Source organism: Centroberyx gerrardi, chromosome 2, assembly GCF_048128805.1.
Source record: "Centroberyx gerrardi isolate f3 chromosome 2, fCenGer3.hap1.cur.20231027, whole genome shotgun sequence".
Taxonomy (NCBI): Eukaryota; Metazoa; Chordata; class Actinopteri; order Beryciformes; family Berycidae; genus Centroberyx; species Centroberyx gerrardi.
In genome coordinates, this window is record NC_135998.1 from 13,074,213 (window position 1) to 13,094,557 (window position 20,345).

Consider the following 20,345-nt stretch of genomic DNA (forward strand, 5'->3'; position numbering starts at 1 on the left):
TGACAAGATAGGAACAGGAGAAAATATTAAATGAGAGGTAGAGAGGGGAATACCCGCATGAAGAGGAAAAAATAAAAGAATGACAGGAGAGAAGAAAGAGATGAGAGGAAAAGAGGAAAAACAACATGACTCAGATGAAGGGAGAGAGGTGAGAAATAGAATGATGAGAGAAGAAGGGCTTTGATTCATGAGATTAGAGATAGATGAGAAATGTGAGAATGTTGAGAAAATGTTAAAATGCATAAATATGTAAAGAATAAATATGGCATTAATGTGTGTCTGTCTCTCCGTGTAACTGTCTGTGGTCATATTTTCCGTGCCTACCAGTTTGGGCAGGCTCCTCTTGGAGAACACCCTACGGGGACAAGAGAGGTGGAGGTGTCTGGAGATCCAGCTGCGCATATTGAGCCAGTCCACGGTCCCTTTGGGTGGGGGGCCGTCCTCCCTGTGCAACAACACCAGCTGCTTCTGGGCACGCACTGCACTTCCCTCCAACATGCGCTCCAGCTAGAGGGAAGACATCAAACAGAGCTGTTTTAGAACGTTTTATACACTTTAATTTCTTTTGAGTGGCTCCTATGTTCTGCATGCATAGATGGAGTTTAAGGATTTTGAGTGAAAGCCCAATTGACAAAACAATTTTGCATCAGCCCAGAAAGAGGAATACTAGATATCTGTGACGACTAGAGACTAATGATAAGTCAACAGCATGACTAAGGGAGTAACAAGAGGTAGGGATGGGCGATATCATGATAATCATAAGAATTTTTTATATCGATATATATGACAATATGGCTCACGTATGCAAAATTACATGTTAAAATAATCAAATGAATGTTCATCCTATTGAACTGAATGGTGATGTTTTTATTTAACCTTTATTTTACCAGGTTGTCTCATTGAGATGCAATCTCTTTTTCAAGAGAGACCTGGTTAGACATGTTAGGTGTGATGTTAAACAAAACTGACATTTTTAAATAATATTCCTACCATACCTCATACAAAATTTGCTTGTTATCATCAGTTTAGACAGCAGAATTGTGTCACGATATCCCAAAATCACCATTTCATCACGATATGATTCCACTGAAAGACGATAAACAATAATATTGAATTATCGCCCAAGAGGTCAGCACTTGTATGTGCTTAGGAGTTAGTGTTCAGGGGCAAAGTCCAGCTCACCCAGGGATTTAGCATAATACTTGTATTATATATACAACCAATGCCCTGATACTTGTACAAGGAAACTGAATGTTGTGTGTTATATTGGCCAAGACCCAATAGAGTACATTCAGGAGTACATCAGTATTTCCTGTTGAATTTTTTGTAAATGTCTGGGGTGGGAGTAGTTTTGGTTCTGAGATCCAGGTGCTCTTGGGCCCATGCCAGTATCAATTCCAGAAGCGCTCTTATTTTGATATTTATACCATGATACATGAAGAGTTGTGCTGTAATTACAATGGTAATTGTTATTTTTTGGGGGCAGGCTGAGCAGTAACGACAGAATTTCATTCACATTTTTATAGCTGTGGGTAAAATTTTCCAGCTGTGGCCATCGTACCTAAACGTATGTAAAGGAAACATTGGTGCATATATTTTTCATACAGGTTGGTCTCTTACTCTAAACTCTTGTCAGTATCAGTGAAACATCCTCCCCGTTAAGCCACAGAAAAAAAACACTGCTTCAATTAAACAATTTCCTAAAAGAACGACATTCCTCTCCACAGTTAAAGAATGCTAGCATAGAATTGCTGAAGTGTTAGATCTTATGGTTCTGAATCTCATCTCATCACCACAGCTTCCTGAACTTCAGAGTAGTCTAATAAAGGCTAACTAGTCCGATCTGCCACCTAGTCCCACACCACCGTATTTCTGCTTGCAGTCAATAGGTCCTCTACTGAAGGTTTAGTGTTTGAGCAAGGTGAGAATGTGTGTGTGTGTGTGTGTGTGTGTGTGTGTGTGTGCCTAGGAAGATAAAATCAACCCAGAGCTATGACTCATTCTGCGTCTAAGCAAATATTGATCTATCTTTCCATTTCTCCCCCCCCCCCCCCATCTCCTGTTGAAAGTGAATACATTCTTCTTCTTTCTCCATGCCCATTTTTCCCTGCAAAGGCAATTACCTCCAGCTTCATCAGTTGAACTTGCACCTCTTTCCCCCTCCTTGTTCCTCCCTCCCTACCCAACTCTCTTTCACAACATCTGTACACCCTTCTCTCGCTTCTCCCGTCTGCCCCGGGGTCAAATTACAAACCATTCACAGCTGTTGTGACCATTAAGTCTGCTAAACCCATGGGCAGAAACATGATTCAAGGGCGTAATGATCACAACTGACCTTAATCCCACATCAAACATCAACCTACTCTGCCAAGATCTGTGCATGCTAAGCAACTCATACACTCACATAGTGCAGAATGAACAAGAGCTTATAGTCAGTTAAAAACTCATGATGATTTCTCTGCACAGAAAAATAGGGAATAGGCTGATGCTCATATTACACTCCAGCTGCAGAAGACCTTCAGAGGACAAACTCCTCAAACAAAGACTGGACTCCTAGGGCTTGTTCCGTTATCCATGGCTACCTTTGAAGGTTATTCACCTGTCTCCCCTCTCCTCTCCCCTCGCTGCCTCCTTCTTCCACCTCTCACCTGCCCTCATCTCACCTCCCCGACTGCGGGGTCCTGCTCCCCGAGTCCCACAATGATGATGCAGTCGGCCTGACGGATGCAGCGCTGAGTCCAGGGGGTCAGGGTGTAGTCTGTCTGATAGAGAACGATACGATGGATGTCCTCCTGTTGGCCCAGCCAGCTGGACAGACGGTACTCATGGACACTGGAGAAGAAAGGAGTTCTGTTAATGACAGGCTGAGTTGCTTAGCTGGCAGCACAGTGTAGGTCTATTTTGCTGCTGTGCCAATTAAGCATACTTGAACTGAATTTAATGAGTGAGACAGAAAGAGAGGGAAAAAATGGACCAAAAGGCAGCAAGACAAACAGAAGAAAAGATTACCAGACTTCTAAAATGTGATATTCGAGGCTTGTTCAAGACTATTATTTATCATTATTTATTTTTGGGTGCGCTGAAGGCAAATATGTTTCTGAGCTGTCACAAAACCTACCTGTCTAGTGCAGCCGCTCCAAGGCGCTGTTTGATACTATCGCTGGTCAGTAGAAGAGTGGGACCTGTATGTGAAAGACCACAGCAGTTATAGTAGATAGTCTGTTTGTAGTAGAAGCACATTACTAAACCCACCAGAGTTAGACAGGTTACCTGACTCAATGTGCTACTCCTTTTATTTTCACTTTCAAGAGAGGTAAAATGGTAGCTTTTTAAAATAATCCAACCCCTCCAACACACACACACACACACACCAAGTCTGTCAATGTCACTCCTCTCTACAAAGCCTTAAATGTTCTTGTCATAATGAAAACCTACTTCCTTAATTGTGTAGATTGAATGTGAATCGACTGTGTACTTCAGACACTAGACACTCAAAGTCCACACAAACACACACACACACACACAACTCGCTAGTCAGGGGGAAGAGCTGTCCTGGTGACATAGTCCCAGTTCGGCTTGTTCAAGGACATGGGGAAATAGGAAATCATAAATTCATCTACTGGGCAGAGCCAGTGTAGTTAAATCTTAGCAGGGAGTACCTATAAACACAATGTCACACCAGCCACATCCTACCCACTACTTTAGCTGTGGCATGGAAAGAAGAGAGGGGCTGCTGATCAATGAGTCACACAGCCTTGAAAGCATGTGACAACGTGAGAGGAGAGAGTCTGTATAATATGGGGAGAGAAACATAGGACAATTGTGTCTGTTGAGGAGGTGTGTCTGATGTATGCGTGTGTGTGGAGGTGTAGTATGCATTTTGCAGACAGATGCACAAGAAGATTCTCTGAGTCTGATGCAACCAGAAGGGTGGTGGTTAGAGAGACCATCCAGGAACTGTAAAGGTTCCACGTTCAATTACCCATAACCCCATTTGTCTGTACAGCTGAAGTGTCCTTGACCCTGAGCTCTGACCTCCAGGTGGCAGACGAAAAGACAAATTTCCCCCTCTGGAATCAATACGCCATCACAAAAAAGTGAGAGTCGAGTGTCTGCAAGTGTTTTGTTTTTTTTACCAATGGCGATGAGTGCATGCTGCAGCTCCAAGGTGAACGCGGTGAGAGGGACCTCCTCTGATACAGGCAGCACCGTCACAGTGGAGAGGTTGGAGGCTTGGTTCCCTGCATCCCACTTACTGCCTGGGGTGTGGAGGGCCAGGCTGCGAGCTGGGGACATGCATATGTGTGTACTTACCATTCAACATTAAGTTACGGAAAAAATCACTTGTTTGGACAATATAAGCTAAAACACAGGACAGGATAAGCTCAAAACAAACACTATTGACGAGGGAGCACACACACAGACGCTCACACACCTGTCAGAGGGCCATTGACCTGTTGAAGGATCTTCTGCCCTAGTAAGTGGATCAACCTGGTGACAACCTGAGACGCACAACACAGAGAAAGTGGCTGTGTTACTCATCAGACAGACAGCTGCGGTTTCCTTACCATTCACACAGCAGTGGTAGAGGCTTCACTCCCTCACCCCCACCACTGAACATGTGAAAATTACTATCAAGCATCCTTTGCTAGTAGAATTCCAAGAAGGCAAATTGACACTATTGAAACATATTTCATTTGTCTTTCCTCTGCCTACCTTTTAAAATAAATGTAATGTGTGTGTGATGCATTGATCTCTATGTATTACATTTTTAACAAATGAAACCATAAAAAACATCATGAAGACTTAGAAGGGGGATCTTTGTAATAATAATCAGGGACTGGTATGAAGGGATCAGAATGGACAGCATCCCCTCATTAAAACAAAACACAAAACACAAGAGACATGTAATGCATACAATAAATTTAAGAGAAAAAAAAATATAGAAAGCATTATGGGAACTCTTTACCCACATTAATGTCCAACTAGTTGATCAATTTGATCAAACTGCCCATCAGCATGGGCTAGGTTCACTCAACTTTATGTCATCAATTCAAAAAGTGGAATTCATTCATTTACAAGCTTTTGGAGTGAAAAGGTATAAGGAAATAAGTGAACATACAGGCTCCATCAATAGAATTGAATTGTGGTTTCTTTTCTTTTTAGATTGAAGAGAAATGTCTCCAGTCTTGCTACTGACAACATCAACACGGTCTCCTTGAGGTGCAGCTTACCTGAGGGAACTTCCTCTTGATGGAGCTCAGCGCTCCTTCTGGTAGCTTGGCCAGCTCAGAGTCTCGTACAGCATGTACTGTGGTGGCTCTGTTCTGATGGGTCAGGGCCTCTACCTGGGGAGCAACAGAGGACACATCACTTTGTTCGCTTGGTCAGGAAAATGTTAGAGCGTGCCGTGATCACACCTACTGTTCGTTTTCTTTGGTCCGAACCATAGTTGAAAAGTTCACAGTTCAAAGTTCATTTGGTTCGTTTAGGTTCACACTGCCCAAATACAAGTGAACCAGGGCTTGTAAACAAAAGTCACATAGACTCACAAGTAGCTTGTTTATTGGACAGAGTTTTGGTACCCCGTCATCCCGTGTGATTAAAGATTTTCGCACCTGGGTGAGTCAAAACAAATCCAAATCCAGTTCCTATAACTTTAACAATAGACTTGTGTGTGCTCTTTGTCATAATTTACCATCTCTGGTCTTTAGACTAGGTAAGAACACATGAAGAAAAAGCTGAATATGAGCATCAGTCCAGCCTGAGGTTTGCCCTCAGTTCATTTTGTTAGGCTAGGCTTATAGCCTTAAAACTCCTTATACCCTTAAAACTGTAAGGAACAACGGTCCAACAACGAACAACATACTCATAAAATCATATGTTTTGGGGTAATTTCCTGTAGTTGGTAGGTTTCCGTTCTCACATCTAATAACCAACACCACAGTTCGCTTGGAAGAGAACTGAAACCCGCTTTTTCAGGCAGTCTCGATGCGGTTATTTGGTGCGCGCCCGAGTTCAAAAGTTCTCACTTGGCCAAATGACCCAAACTAAAGGAGGAAACGCTCCAGAGTTCGACTGAACCGGTCCAAACATGCTTGGTGTGAACGCTCCCTTAAAGACTGTAAACTCAGGTCTGGGGTTTTTTGTCAAGGAGGATGCAGAACAACAGGACAATTTATTAAAAGGAAGAGAGGTCTGAGAGAGAGAAAAACAGTAACAAAAAGAGTGTAATACAAGTTCTCTAAGACAATGATGCTGTGTTCATTATATCCTTCCCTGACCTGCTGATAAGCTCCTTCCATCGCATCAGCCAGCTGCAGCCATAAAACCACTCGCATAGGATGGAAAATTTCTAACCTTGACGACACTCAAGCTGTAAATTGGCAGTCAAAACCGCCCTGGTTTTTAATCATAACCTTTCCTTAGTTATCTGGTCAATCCTGGCGCCATATAGATCTCAGTGAGCCCTCTGTGTACAGAGGGTCAAAAGGCTCAAGCAACCAAGCATTAAAAAGTGCCCTATAGAACAATCCACAAAATGACAACATGATGTACAACATTTTCACTTGAGGATGCAAACAAATTACCCCACCAACATAAAAGGTTTTAGGTATTTGTTCATTTGCTTCATCCATCCAGTCCATGACATGCTGAGCCTTTTTTATGCTATTTTCAGGAATTTCAGAGTCTGACATTAAAGTTAGAAAAAGCTAGAAATAAAATGTCTCCAGCTCATCATCCAGGTGATGATGACGTCAACACAGCGATGCTAAATATGTCTCAGAGTGCTAGCCACCCTTATAAGCATCTCATTTCCCACCATCACAGACACTACAGCTACCCGCCCCCAGGTAACAGTAACCATAGCATCCATCAACCCAGGTATTATTAGAAGCATCATTGCAGAGACCAGACCACATCAGCCAATAGGAAAGTTGGTGAATGTAGCAAAGTGACTTTGTGCATGAACTAAGGTGTCAGGGGTACCAGAAAGGGTTAGACTACCCAAAAAAACACAAACAGCACTAGCACTAGTGCACTAGTACCCATTATTAATTAATTGTATACTGATCAAGGACGACATTGGGAAGAAAGTATTTTAACACTTTCATGTGTTATCCTGTCGGCACAGGTATGCATATGTGTCCATGTTTTAACATGTATACAGTATTTCTTTTTGCTCAAAATAAATCAAACCAAACAAGATGAGTAAAGAAACAACTGTAGTGTGCACACCCACACAGCCTTAGTCAGACCAGCTGGACGTGTTGGTGCAGACTTGTATCTGATTGTGTTTGGAGTTGTAACAAAATTAACCCCAGACCGTTTTTTCCAGTCCTAAATACATTCAATTATTTGATATGTTCTGGATAAATGAATATTAGTAAACCTTCTCAAAAATATGATGTTTTGGTGCAATTCAGTCTTTTACTGGTATTAACTGTAAGTTTTAAAGCTAAACTCTGGGGTTCAATTGTCTGGCTGCTAGCTCATTTATTTTATTTGTTTTTTGTTTGTTTATTGATTTGTTCATTTATGCACGAGCATATAAGAGTAATTATAGGTGAAGTATTTCTATGATTTGATTTCCATTTTAGCTGGGTTGCACATATTCTTGTTTAAATTTTTCCTAAATATTCAGATTTAGTTGAATTTTTATTTAGTTTTAGTATTTCAGTATGCCAGTGAGGAGTATGTTGTCAGTACCTGTTTTTTGTGCCGTACATTCTGACAGTGAGCATAGGTATAGTGAGCAATGTATAAAGTACTGCTATAGTACTTAATACATAGTTGTTTGAGTCCATGATATGTAAACTTGGCAATGAAAATGTATGATTTTCCTCATCCGCTTGATGCATATCCAAAATCTAAATCTATAATTATATCTATATTCAAAAAAAATTCAAAATTTTTGTTTGACAATCGACTTTAACAGAAAAACTGAACACAGGCCATGCTGACCTGTAGCCTTCCACTACACTCATGAATATTTAGGAGAACGCCCTTAGTCAACTCAGGAAATTTATTATGCAGAACAAGTAGACCTAGTTCTTGTCCCAACCTAGCACCCTCAAGCCATCTTTATTTTATTTTCCCTGTAATGATTTGTACAATCGCTGACAGCCAACAGACCCGCAAAAAATGTAGTTTCCTTTCTGTTGACTCGACTGTTAATAAAATGCATTTGTTGGATCATTACATTTGGTTTGTATTGTTTATTTAAGCAATATCACACGAGAGGGAGTGCTGTTATACTCTATATCAGCACATAGGCATGAGGCTGCAGGCCAAGTGCCAAATATAATCACGCCGTGCTGATATACATCTTTTATACAACAGTTCTATAAACAAAGCTATTTATCGAGTAGGCTAATGGTAATTTGAGACAACAGATTATGATTTTTGTCTTTTATTTGTCTCCACCAACAAAAACAGTTCCCTCAGGATTCCACTACCAAGTGTTGCCAAGCAACACATAAACTGTTTACATTAGAACACCTGTAAAGCGGAGTAATACATATAGTAAAACGTCCCAGTGCTGTTTTACTGTATATCTGCACTCATGGAATGCCTACTGTCCTATCAAATTACTCGACCGGAACTACCTGTTGTATAATGCTATTTAGATTCTAGCCTATTTAAAACATGTGTCTGGTAAATGTTGTACTTGTCCGGAATCTTGAAATCTTACCAGCCATGTCGGTCGGCAAAAAAATTGTCTAGCGTAAACCCTGATCTAGATCACCATCATGATCTAGATTTCATCCGCACTATGCTCTTCAGAATATATTGTATCATTTATACGTATAACTCAAAAATGAATAAAAAATTTGAAACACAGAAATCTTGCCCCGCAAAAAAAATCACAGTCCTTACCACTCCAATAAGGTCACCGCGCCCGTACTCTCCTGTCAGCTCCTTCTTGCCGTCCTCCTTCATGATGACAGAGCGCAGACGACCACTCAGCACTATGAAAGTACTGTCGGACTTCTCCCCCTGCCTGAGAGAGACGCACGTAATTCAACAGCAAATCTTAAAAATAAGCTAATGAAGCAAGCCTAATTAAAGAATTTAGTTGCCTCCATCTTGACTGGTGTGGAATGGATCTAAAAATTATTGACTGGTCCCAAAAATACAAATAGATGAATGAAGAAAATTAAGTGAATGTAGTAAAGAGAATGCAGAAGACATAAAAAGGCCATCTGTAGACTACCTGTAAACGGCCCTGCCAGCTTCCACCGCCATCCAGTCGAGAGCAAAGTCTATCTGCCTGACAAAGGACGACATCCTCCTCACCACTGTGTGAGCCACATTCAGCACTACTGTTGGCTCCACACGCATGATCCTGAGGGACAAACACCCACACAGACCCACAGAAAGAAAAGTCAAAGAAAATTCACATCATCCTCATTACTCATCCCAACTATTCAAATTTAAAAACAGCTAAATATGTGTATGAAGACTATGTATCCTACGCCTATGGGGTACACAATAGTGCGACTGACTCATAGAAGTGGGTTTTGGAGATGGAGAGGAAGCTGCAGTCTCGGTGGGCTCGGACAGAGAAGATGAGGGGCTCCCCAGTCAGGACGGCCAGCTGACCCACCAGCTCCCCGGGGTGGGTCACAAACAGACAGGTCTCCTCTTCGCGGTCAATCATCCGCTGGTGAACATGCAGCAGGCCAGAAATCACAAACTGGATGCTCACCTCCTGAGGCACCAAGAGGAGAGAGGGGAGAGAGGAACATAGATGTGGCAGGTTGATGGTGAATGCCAAGCTCCAAATTGTTCTGTTGGAACACATCTCATATTTGTCTGTGTAATTCATTGATTCATTTTTTTTCTCTGTCTCTTTACAAATAATCCTTATGCATCAGGGAGGTTATCAAAACAACACAAACCTATAATTACACTTTTCTGAGAATGTACTGGGACAGTGGTTCTCAACCTTTTGGGACACTGGTGAAACAACATTTCAAGGCAGACTGAATTTTTTATGGAAATGTCACAAAGCCTTGCATTTTTTAAATTGTTGTTCGAACTTTTTTAAAGTTGTTGTTCTAACTTTTGTAAGTTGTTCTAACCTGGTCTCCCTGACGAGCCACCACAGAACCGGCTTTGACCTGGTGGAGGGTCACTCTGCCCTCCAGCAGAGTGGGGTCCTGCAACGGAAAACACACATACTAGTTGATGCATAAATACTCCCAACGTTTACCTAATTATATCATCACAGAAATTCTCCAAACGTTTCAAACCTGCCCCAAACAGTGATCATTTCCCATATCAGTTTAGTGACACTATTTTCGGATAAAATGCATATGTCACATTGCACAATATGCATGATAAATGTTTATATTTGATATATTTGATAAAAGTTTCTCTTGTAAAAACAATTCTAACCCTGCATCTAATCAGTCAAACCTGTGTAAAATAGGGATAAAGAAACATCCAGGAATAGTGATAACAGTTACATTTTTTTGTGATCAAAGTTATTCCTCAACCTTGTTCTCTCACCTGCAGCTGGATGATTCCCAGCAGGTCCTTCTTAGCAGCCTGGAAGATAGCGCTGACCTTGCTGGGGTGGACGGCATCAGAGCGCCCCCCACTGTCCGTGTAGTGAAACACAGCGGAGGGTGTGTGCTGCATTGTCACACTCTTCTTCAGAATGGACTACAGGAGGAGGGTTAAGAGAGAGAGAGAGAGAGAGAGAGAGAGAGAGAGACAGATAAGGAAGGACAGGATGAGCAAACAGCATACGAAAGCAACAGCATCAAGCTGAATGGCATCATGGATGTGATGCGTGGTTGCAGGAACAAAATGGAAGTGAGGAGATGGCACCGCATCCACAAAACCAGCCTCCAATTCAATGTAAAGAATGGTAGTAGGGCTGGGCCATTTATCGTATAATATCGATATCGTGATATGAGACTAGATATCTTAAAGGCTGTGTTACAGTAAAGTGATCAAATTTTCTGAACTGATTAGCCTGTTCTGGCTGAGTAAATTGAACAATGATTGGCTTTACCTGCTCATCATTACCTATTACTGATTACATACTGTATTACTGATTACTAATGATAATTACTAATTTAAAAACATTTCTTGTGTCTAAATATCTTATGAAAGCACAATTACTCATCCCCAAAATATCATCACATTATAGATATCGAGGTATTTGGTCTAAAATATCGTGATATTTGATTTTGTCAATATCGCCCAGCCCTTGGTGGTGGTAGTGAAGTTGATGTGGGAGTGAGGGGGGTGGGGCTTACTTTGTGAGTGACAGGACTGGATGGCGGCTCATCTATGGTGACTCTGGCTCGTTCATAAGCCATGTTCAGGTCATTTCCTGTAACTCCTGACAGAGAAGGAGGATTATGAGTGTTTGCAATGGGTGTGACTTTGCTTGCAGATGAGTGACTGTGATCTGTGCAGGTCAATGAATATGAACAAATGCTGTTTGGTGGACGCTTCTTTCCAAAATCGCACACATAGCGCTGTAAAGCCAATAGACATGGCTGACCCACCTGAGGTGTCAGTGGGCATAGAGATGGAACGAGCCTTCCTGTAGGTGTTTGGAGGGCTGTCCTTCACACCATCTGTTTAATGTAAAGCGAATTGTCAACAGTGGATCAGTCACCATCACATGCATGAAAACAGTATCAATTTATGTGTTTAAGTGTGTGTGTACAGCATTCATTTTGAGTATATGCATGTGTGTGTGTGTGTGTGTGTATAGTGCATGTTCTGATTAATGTGTGCATGAGTGAGTGTGTGACCTGTCTCTGAGGAGGGCTCTGTGGTCCCAGTGGGTGACTCTTCCTGGAAGTGTGGACGGCGATTTATCTTCCCAGGATTTACCTCTCCAACCACAATGTTCACATTTGACAAGGGCACCGCCTGACGCTCCTGTCAATTAGGTAACAACACAATAAATCTGTTAACTATCCCCATTATTCTCCATTAGTCAGTTGCATTAGTGGCATCCTGAAAAAAAATATATATATACTGTATATATAAAAAATAAAAAAAACATTATTGTACAATTGTCATATTAAGATGACCACCAAGATGTGGGCAAACTACAATTCCTTGTACAAGAAAAAAGTCATATTGTGTGTAGCTCAGAGGGTAGAGCATGCTATAAAGCCACATCATTTGATTTCCATTGGGGCCCCTACTAAAAATGTATGCAGTCATGATACCATCAGACATTTTGGATCAAAGCATACACAAAATGATAGAAGATATTTATCCAAGAACAGGAGTCTGATTTTGCTAAGGAAGTAGAGTATATATGCACATCCAAGGCTGAGACAATCAAACAAGACACACTGGATTGATGCTCCATTAGTGAATTTTTTTCAGCAACATTTCGCCCTCGAGTAGAGGGATGCTAATCGTGCTTATAACCTCACAAGTATGCACATGAACGTCAAAAGATGATATCAGTGATTATTTGAGGATGTTGGGAAGTCATTAATCCTCATTAATACACAAGAAAAAAAACATACATTATAAAAACTATGATAATAAAATAAAACTTACTGTCCTCCCAATTAACTATGGAGGGGTTGGGGTCTCTGTTATTCATTTACAATGAGCTTCATGAGGTACCGAGTTATGATGCTGTGCTTAATGTTGTGTGAAATTAGCTTGCATGTGTGTCCGAGTGTGTATGTGCCTGTCTGCCTGCTTGTGTATGTACAAGTTTATGACTAGCGGTGCTTAGGTATTCCACGTGAGTCCTTCTGTGTGTGCGTGTGTGTATGTGTGTGTGCATGTGTGTGTGTGTGTGCATGCGCTAATTGATTTCCCTCCTACCGGATTGAAGAGTTCAGTTGTTAGGCCCAAGTAGTTATGCAACGCCAAGAAGGTGACTCTCTGGAGGCGCACCATGATTATCTGGAACACACACAAAGTCAAACGCTGAAGCAAACAGAGCAGCAAGGGGAAAAGCTCTTTACATTTTAAGTTGTAGTTAAATCAAAGCCATGAGATTTTTTGGTGTACGGGTGTGTGCCAGAGGGGGCAATTATGGAGGCAGCATGTGGCGTTTACCCAGAAAAAAACAATCCAGTGCAGGTTTAGTATTAGACAAACCGTTACCTGAATGACGCGCACAAGTGTCTCTGGGTACTTCTCAAACACCGACTGAAAGGCTGACGCAGGTAAACGCAGGATAGTGGAGCGAGATGCCGCCCGTGCCGACACAGTCTTATACGGGGCTGGATAACCCTGGAACAGGCAGGCCCAAAACAATTAGAAAAGAGACAATGGAGCCAAGAAGAAAAAATAAGGGGAAGCAGTGGTAAAAGCCTCATCTGCATCTGCGATTGCAGTGTTGACTGTCACCCAATTAGGCGTTGTTTATAAAAAAGATGATTCACTGGATTGAGGGTAATTTTCCCTCTCTCAAATTGATTACCTGAGCTTTTAGGCTTTTCATATAAACATGAGTTTTACATGTATGCTGAAGCTGTAAATGTTTGTTTACACTGGTAATAGTTGGAAACACTTAACTAAAACAGATTTGTTTTTCATGTTATGATTGGTAATGTAAGTTCAGGGTTCCGACACATTTTCCATTTCAAAACTCCATACTTTTTCCAGAACTCAATTTCTTTATTTTTCTAATATTTGAATACTTCAGTTAGTGCTCACTATAAGCAATATGACTGTGTCAACTAGGCTGCCCACACTCTATAGATAAATTAGTTTTAACAACAAAACAGAAGAAATGAACATACTTTTTACAGAATTTCCATGCAATTTTAAGACATGGAATAACAATTACATTTAGTTTTCATAGTTTTCTAGATATTCCTGACCATCACAGGTACCCTAAAAGATGCAGCTCTGAGTGAAGAAGATAAGATAAGGAGGAGGACAGTAAGATTCACATGAATGGATGAACAAAAAGGGAGTAAGCCAATAGAAGGGATGAAAACAAAATGGAGCATGACAGCAATAAAGCAACAGAAATGGATTACTTGACACACAGGAGTATGGGGAAGGGGGAGGAGGGGGGGTAATGGATGAACAAACTGAGCTGAATGGGGAGTACAGAGAGGATTGCTCCTGAGAGAGATGCATGAATGGAGATGTGGACAGTGGAGAGGAGACAGGGAGAGCGAGAGACTGAGAGAGACAGAGACACAGACGGAGACAGATTAGAGGGCAAGAGAGGACAGAGGCAGAGAAATCAGTCTGACGCGCAGATGGAGGAGAAATAAGGAGCTCACAGTGATGATGTCCAGAATACTGAGCAGGCTGTGGACACTGTCTCCTGGGAGCACGTCCTTCACCACTGGTTCTGTGCCATCCTGGAACAGGAAAACACGCATACAATAAATGGCTAATGCCAACAACACAGTCAACATTCAAACTTTGCTGTGAAGTGCACACGTGTCTTGCAGCAACAATTCTGTAGGGCTAATGTGTGCATATTACATCACATGACAAATGATAAAGCCCATCTAAGCATAGAGAGTTTTATTCACAGCAGAGGCCCTAATGCAGATTAAGAAATATTTCCAAGACATTCCATGGGGTCCCAGGTAGCGGCCAGAACATGCGTTCTTAATCCATATGTCACGAGGAAGGAATTTCACATGCGCGTATGATCACTCAATGACCCCAGATACTATCACTGATTATGTGTCCCAGTATGAGCATCATAAGACGACGATTAGTGATGAAAAGTGATGAGTGATGATTGGGATCTATGTTTGTCATGGTCATGTCATCAGGTTACAAACATTTTCTGTCAATGTATGATGCTGCCATAAACTAACAGCCTTGTGGATGCATGTCGATTTGCATTTGTTTGCTGACAAAACAGGCTAGGTGGTTTTGTAAGGAAAACTTGGAGCTGCTCAGTCCTTGTTGACATCAGAGTGCAACATTAGCTAACGTTAGGTAAACATTTAATAGCAAGTTACCAAAGATCTGACAGTTACTTTGCTACTAGTTTGTTTTTGAACCATTAGGCACAAATCAGCTGTATTGAAGCAGTTAATCCTTAGTTTAACTGCTCAAGGGATGCCAATTAGAGTCTGTTAAGGGAAGGGAGAGCACTTCCTAGTTGTCCCTGGGATTTGAACCAGCAACCTCTTGGCTCCTTTCTACCAGATTGGGGTTAATCCTGTAATTTAGTATTAAATTGAAACTGCAGTGGATTAGTTACTCAAGTTATTCATAAAATGTGAGATGGCACAAGAATCATTTTGTGGCCAAAACAAATTAAGTTTCTGAATCAATCTGTATATAAAGTCAACTGAAAATCAGCCTGCTGTCTACGTACGTTCTCATGGATGCAGAGCTCTAGTCGTCCATCCTGGACAACGTAGATGCTGTCGTCGTCGTCTCCTGGCCTGAACAGACCCTCGCCCTCCTGCAGCTCAATAAACACCATGTGGCGACACAGCTCTAGGAACAGGGGCTTCTCAAAGTGACCCAGGACTCTAAAACACATTGTAGATAAACATAGGGAACACACACATATTATGAAAACAATGTGAAAAGTTAACTTAATGGGAAATGTTCTTACCATTTCTCTCTTACACACAGACACACCTGACATTCTTGAGCATATAGAGGACCTCAGAGGGCAGGTTGGAGCTCTGCACATCAAACTCTGTGAGGTCAGCCTCCAGCAGGGAGGGGGGGGGCTCCTTGGGCTGCAGTGTGGGCGGGTCTTTACGAATCCTAAGGATTCTGCCGGGTAGACAGACGCACAAAAACGATTCCACATATTCCATTATTCAATACATGGACTCACATAATTTAAGGTTTTAAAAAATTTGAGCTTTCGTGGATGTGCCCATGTATATTATGCACACACGCATACGCACACATAACAATATGGACCGTAGTATTAACAGATCATACTTGCGAGCTATGCTTAGAACTTTGGTTCTTTTGCGTATGCGCTGCGGTTGCTTGGACACCGAGGTAGTGTGGAGGGCAGGAGTAGAGGACAGTGTCTGGACCTTGGACACAGAAAAAAAGATATTTCAGATTTAAAAGTTTGCTGTCCTTTAATTCAGACAGAAAAAAAACATTTTGTCTAAGTGCAGAGCTAATTAATAGAGACAGTGATTGAGAACAGAGAATCTATTAAAAAAAAAGAGTCAAAGGAGTGCGTTTGTTACCAAGGGTAAACCTTGAGAAACACAATGTTTACCAATGTGTGCCCTCTAGTGAGTAAAACAGCAAATACTTGTTTTTGTGCTTTAATGAAATTTTGTCTAAGAGGATGCAATATTATCATGAGGGCCTGCATTCGTACATAAGCTAAATGCATGCAAGTCATTTTCAGTCTTGAAATATTAAAATGCATAACATTTATAAGTGGCTTTAATAGAACTTTGGTACAAGGTACAAACACTCAACAATCTTTAGGAGAAAATGAACAAATTTAGTTTTATACAAGGAAAAATGTAGAAATAAGAAATGCTACTGATATCAGAACAGTTGAAGACTGATATATGAAAAGTTATACAGCAAATATGCAGGCTGATAAATATGTATTGGCCTATATACATGATAAAACCTATTTACATAGTTCATGCTATGGGGATGAGTTTGATGAGAAGAGACTGCAAGTGTGTGTGTCTGTGTGAGTGTGTGTGTATGTGTGTGTGTGTGCGAGAGCGAGAGAGAGAAATAGAGAGAACCTTTCGCATTATCTTCCTTCCATAGAAGAGCACTTTATCCCTTTTTCTGAAACGATAGTGAGGTACACCAGGCTGTTGTTCACCTTGTCACATAAAACAAAAAACAAAATGCAGATAAAGCCACTTTCAACCACATTCTTACGCAACTTAAAAGTCACATTCTTATGCAACTTAAAGAGAACATAATACAGTTCCCTCAAGAGCCTAATCATACTCAGAGGCATGGAAAGCAAATTACACAACAGGAACGTGTTCACTGAATACAAATATTGTCTCCTGCATTAGAATGATTGTATTATGAAGCTCAGGAAGAGGACGGATGACTCACGGGCCAGCTTGTATCTCCTGTAGAGGAAGAGCACCACAATGCCAATCAGAGACACTGCTACTGCAGCTCCAATCAGCACACCAGTGAGCTAGAAGACGGACAAGAGCAAAGCAATAGCAGTTTGGTCACATGCAAATTCACTGGAGTATGCTTGCTCAAAGGGGAAGGCATTTGGATGCAGGGAGCTGCTTCAGTACTCCTGAAAAGATCTATACTTCCTTGGCGTAATCATTAATCTGATAATAGCTAATTATGTTATCACTTACATTTCACTGTTGTTAGCAACTCTATACAATATCAGTGATAATCCTTAAAGGCTGGGGGAAAAGCATTCAAAAGAAGATTTTACATATATTCTTATGGTCACTAAGGAGAAAGCAAAAGCTACTTTGAAGAAGCTGAGGTCAGCACAAGTGCCACAATTTCCAACTGAAAGTCTGCAGTGAAACATTAAGCACATTCTAAATGTGGACATCCTCCTGACTTCCATATTCTGTGCTAGAAAGTGAGTGGTGATGCCTCTTGGTGAAACATGTGCATAATGGAAAAGCAGTCTGTACAGTAATATGCTTATTCAACAGTTGTACTTATTTGGGAGCTTGTTTCCTTGATGTCCTTTCCCCTAAAACATGCAACCCTTCTCCATCAACATGTGCAATCTACACTTCTCGCCTAATGTGTATTACCCAAAATGTAGAATAGGCTCCTTAATGGCACACAAGCCTTAACTTCCTTTACAGTAAAAAGATTGTGATAGGAAATGGTTTGAGATTCTATCCCCTTGTCTCATAAACAGTAAATGTTGATTTAAAGTGATTGTATCAAGACAGCTGAATATCTTTAGGCAATGGATATCAAGAAAACAAGCTCCCAAATCAGTATAACAATTTAGTTAAATATTTTACTGTGCAGATGAGTTTGCCTTGGTCCAAATGTGCTTCATGGGGGGCATTACTCTCCTGCCTTGCTGTTGCCAGTATAGTCTATTTATGCATTTCTGTCTCATACCATGGTGGTCTGCATCCTCTCCTCCACAAACTGTTGCACTCTTGCTCTGATGTCATTTTTGCTGGTCACCAAAATCTACGAAGATAAAGATTAGCACATTTAGTCAAATCTAATGAATAATACTGACACTAATAATAATGATATTATCAGCTATCAAGTGATTATGCAGCTGTCAGACTGCAAAAGTCATTGAACAAGGACACTCATCATAGTCACATAGGCCAATGTTGGCACAAAGCGTGCCTGTGCCAGATGTTTCACTAAGTGTTTTAAGTGAATCACTTACTGAACTGGCCCAGTTGCACAGGTCTCCATCTTCCTCTCCATGGCACTCCATCCTGTAAATCAATATCTCTTATAATCTTTGAACCTGGAAATCTAACATTATGTGAAATTTAGATTTGCACTATGACCGGGGCATACTAGCCCTGTTGTCATGTGAGGGGGCAGGTCAAATTTTAAGGAGGGCTCGCAAGTTGCTGGAAACAGAGGTTATGCCAAGAGGGACATGGACTGTAAATTAGCAGCATACCAGCCAGCCAGATCAGTCAGCCCGGCTGGGTGGCTGGCAGTCAGCCCAAATATCCAGACACACCATCTTAACATAACGAGTTACCTAGAAAACTACTGCAGAAAAAACTAGCAACAAAGTAACGGCAAGTTTGTGTTTGGCTAAGGTTAGTTGATATTGCTGTCTGATATCAACAAGCTCAATGTTAGCTATGTAGCTTAACGATAGCTAAAATAACAATAGCTATCTATCCATCTAGATGGCTAACTAAACTTAACGTTAGCTGTGTTGCAGTAAATATAAATAACGAAAGTTAACTACGCATCCAACCTTCGCGAAATTACCAATGCACAGAAGAGAAGACTGGCCTTACTTTCGAAGATTTGTGGTGTGCTGCTTTTCAACTAGCACTGCAACAGCCGATGGAGGAAAGTTAGCAAGTAGCTAACAAAGTTTTCTTTATGCTGTCACTTGCTTGACTCCGCCCATTTTACTGCATTCACCAATAGCTGTTTTGATGTCTGCCGTTGCCTCGATACCGTACAACTACTCATCCAATCAGATTCTTACCAAACACAGCCTCGTCAATACTTCCTGTTTACCAAATTCAAGGAGGCTCACCTGCCAAAAGAAGTTGTAGAGACTGAATTCAACTTTGCTTCGTATTAATAAGAGCGTGTCTGATAAATGTTGTGGCCGTAAAGAAAATGTGGGATATGTATTGTTAGAATGTATTACATTTGTTAGGAGGTAAAGTCCTCGGTCGAGTGTGAGTGAGATTGGAAGGGAGTGGAGTCTGAAATATTAGAGAGGGGTGACGGTGACAAGCAGTAGGAATTAGCACTACTTAGCTTTATTAAAGCTACAGGCACAATAGAGTACAAGATAGCAATATATTAGTTATGCAACTATACAGACATGATACACCACACTCCAGTACAGCAGGTGGCGATATGCACCTATTTACGCCTATTAAACTCAGACAAGAAGAAGACCACAAACTAAGAAGAAGCAGAAGTGAAAAACCTGTCTTACTTTTAAAGCTGCTGGAGTCTGACGAATATTATTTTTTTTCAGGGTACATCAAAGCATTCAACAAAGCTCATCAAAGTATCACAAGGTACACTGGAAATTATGAAATGCAGCACAAAACACAGCATGAAGTAAACTACAACACACAACACCACAAAGGGGGCCTATCCCAAAACACCAAAAAGTCTACACAAAAAGAACAACATAGTAATTAAAAGACATTTTAGACTATTGTTACATTACTGGTTTATGGTATTACATTATTTAGCAAAAATATGAGGCCTGAAATGTAATAAACTAGCAATAACGTAAGAAGTTATTACATTATGGACAAAAAAGTGATTATGTTACAGGTTCAAGATTTTATTACGTTATTGGATTTTTATAACGTTATGGGCTTTATTACATTAGATTTTATTACATTATGGGCAATTATTACGTTTTAGGACAAATACTAAACTAAGTTGTATGTAAAATGTTCTTGTCAACAGTTACATACAACTATCTTCCCTTGGGCGTTGTATTATGCATGTGCATGTGTGCGTGTGTGTGTGTGTGTGTGTGTGTGTGTGTGTTGCAGAGGTGAGGTGAGGTAGGTGTAAACCATAGGAATGTGTGTGTGGTTGTGTGTTGGGGGTGGGGGTAATACAGTGTCATGTAAATGTGATGTGGTTTGGGAATGTGCGATAAAAAAAAAAAGAATAAAAAATGAACACACTTTTTGAGTGACTAGAGCATGAAACATCCTGATTATGTAAATATCTTTCATGGTATGGTGGCA

General features: G+C 40.9%; 1 protein-coding gene across 2 annotated transcripts in view; it reads right to left on the bottom strand.

The window, feature by feature from the left end:
- pnpla7a (patatin-like phospholipase domain containing 7a) overlaps window positions 1-18,940 on the bottom strand; it is a 33,476-nt gene extending 14,536 nt beyond the window's left edge. Inside the window, exons 1-25 of one of the 2 annotated variants that reach the window (XM_078287083.1) lie at window positions 18,906-18,940; window positions 18,308-18,359; window positions 18,022-18,096; window positions 17,014-17,101; window positions 16,686-16,768; window positions 15,898-15,998; window positions 15,583-15,723; window positions 15,311-15,470; window positions 14,250-14,330; window positions 13,114-13,242; window positions 12,829-12,909; window positions 11,784-11,913; window positions 11,532-11,603; window positions 11,277-11,362; window positions 10,519-10,674; window positions 10,089-10,166; window positions 9,510-9,715; window positions 9,218-9,349; window positions 8,881-9,004; window positions 5,235-5,348; window positions 4,436-4,502; window positions 4,137-4,286; window positions 3,119-3,182; window positions 2,664-2,832; window positions 325-507 (exon numbers count right to left, since the gene is read on the bottom strand). In XM_078287083.1, coding sequence (XP_078143209.1) covers window positions 325-507; window positions 2,664-2,832; window positions 3,119-3,182; window positions 4,137-4,286; window positions 4,436-4,502; window positions 5,235-5,348; window positions 8,881-9,004; window positions 9,218-9,349; window positions 9,510-9,715; window positions 10,089-10,166; window positions 10,519-10,674; window positions 11,277-11,362; window positions 11,532-11,603; window positions 11,784-11,913; window positions 12,829-12,909; window positions 13,114-13,242; window positions 14,250-14,330; window positions 15,311-15,470; window positions 15,583-15,723; window positions 15,898-15,998; window positions 16,686-16,768; window positions 17,014-17,101; window positions 18,022-18,096; window positions 18,308-18,358 — 2,721 coding nt within the window. In that variant the 5' untranslated portion in view covers window position 18,359; window positions 18,906-18,940. Of the gene's footprint in view, window positions 1-324; window positions 508-2,663; window positions 2,833-3,118; window positions 3,183-4,136; window positions 4,287-4,435; window positions 4,503-5,234; window positions 5,349-8,880; window positions 9,005-9,217; window positions 9,350-9,509; window positions 9,716-10,088; window positions 10,167-10,518; window positions 10,675-11,276; window positions 11,363-11,531; window positions 11,604-11,783; window positions 11,914-12,828; window positions 12,910-13,113; window positions 13,243-14,249; window positions 14,331-15,310; window positions 15,471-15,582; window positions 15,724-15,897; window positions 15,999-16,685; window positions 16,769-17,013; window positions 17,102-18,021; window positions 18,097-18,307; window positions 18,400-18,905 lie in introns of both variants that reach the window. The other variant, XM_071898686.2, reaches the window with a different exon arrangement.
- Window positions 18,941-20,345: the final 1,405 nt, after the last annotated feature.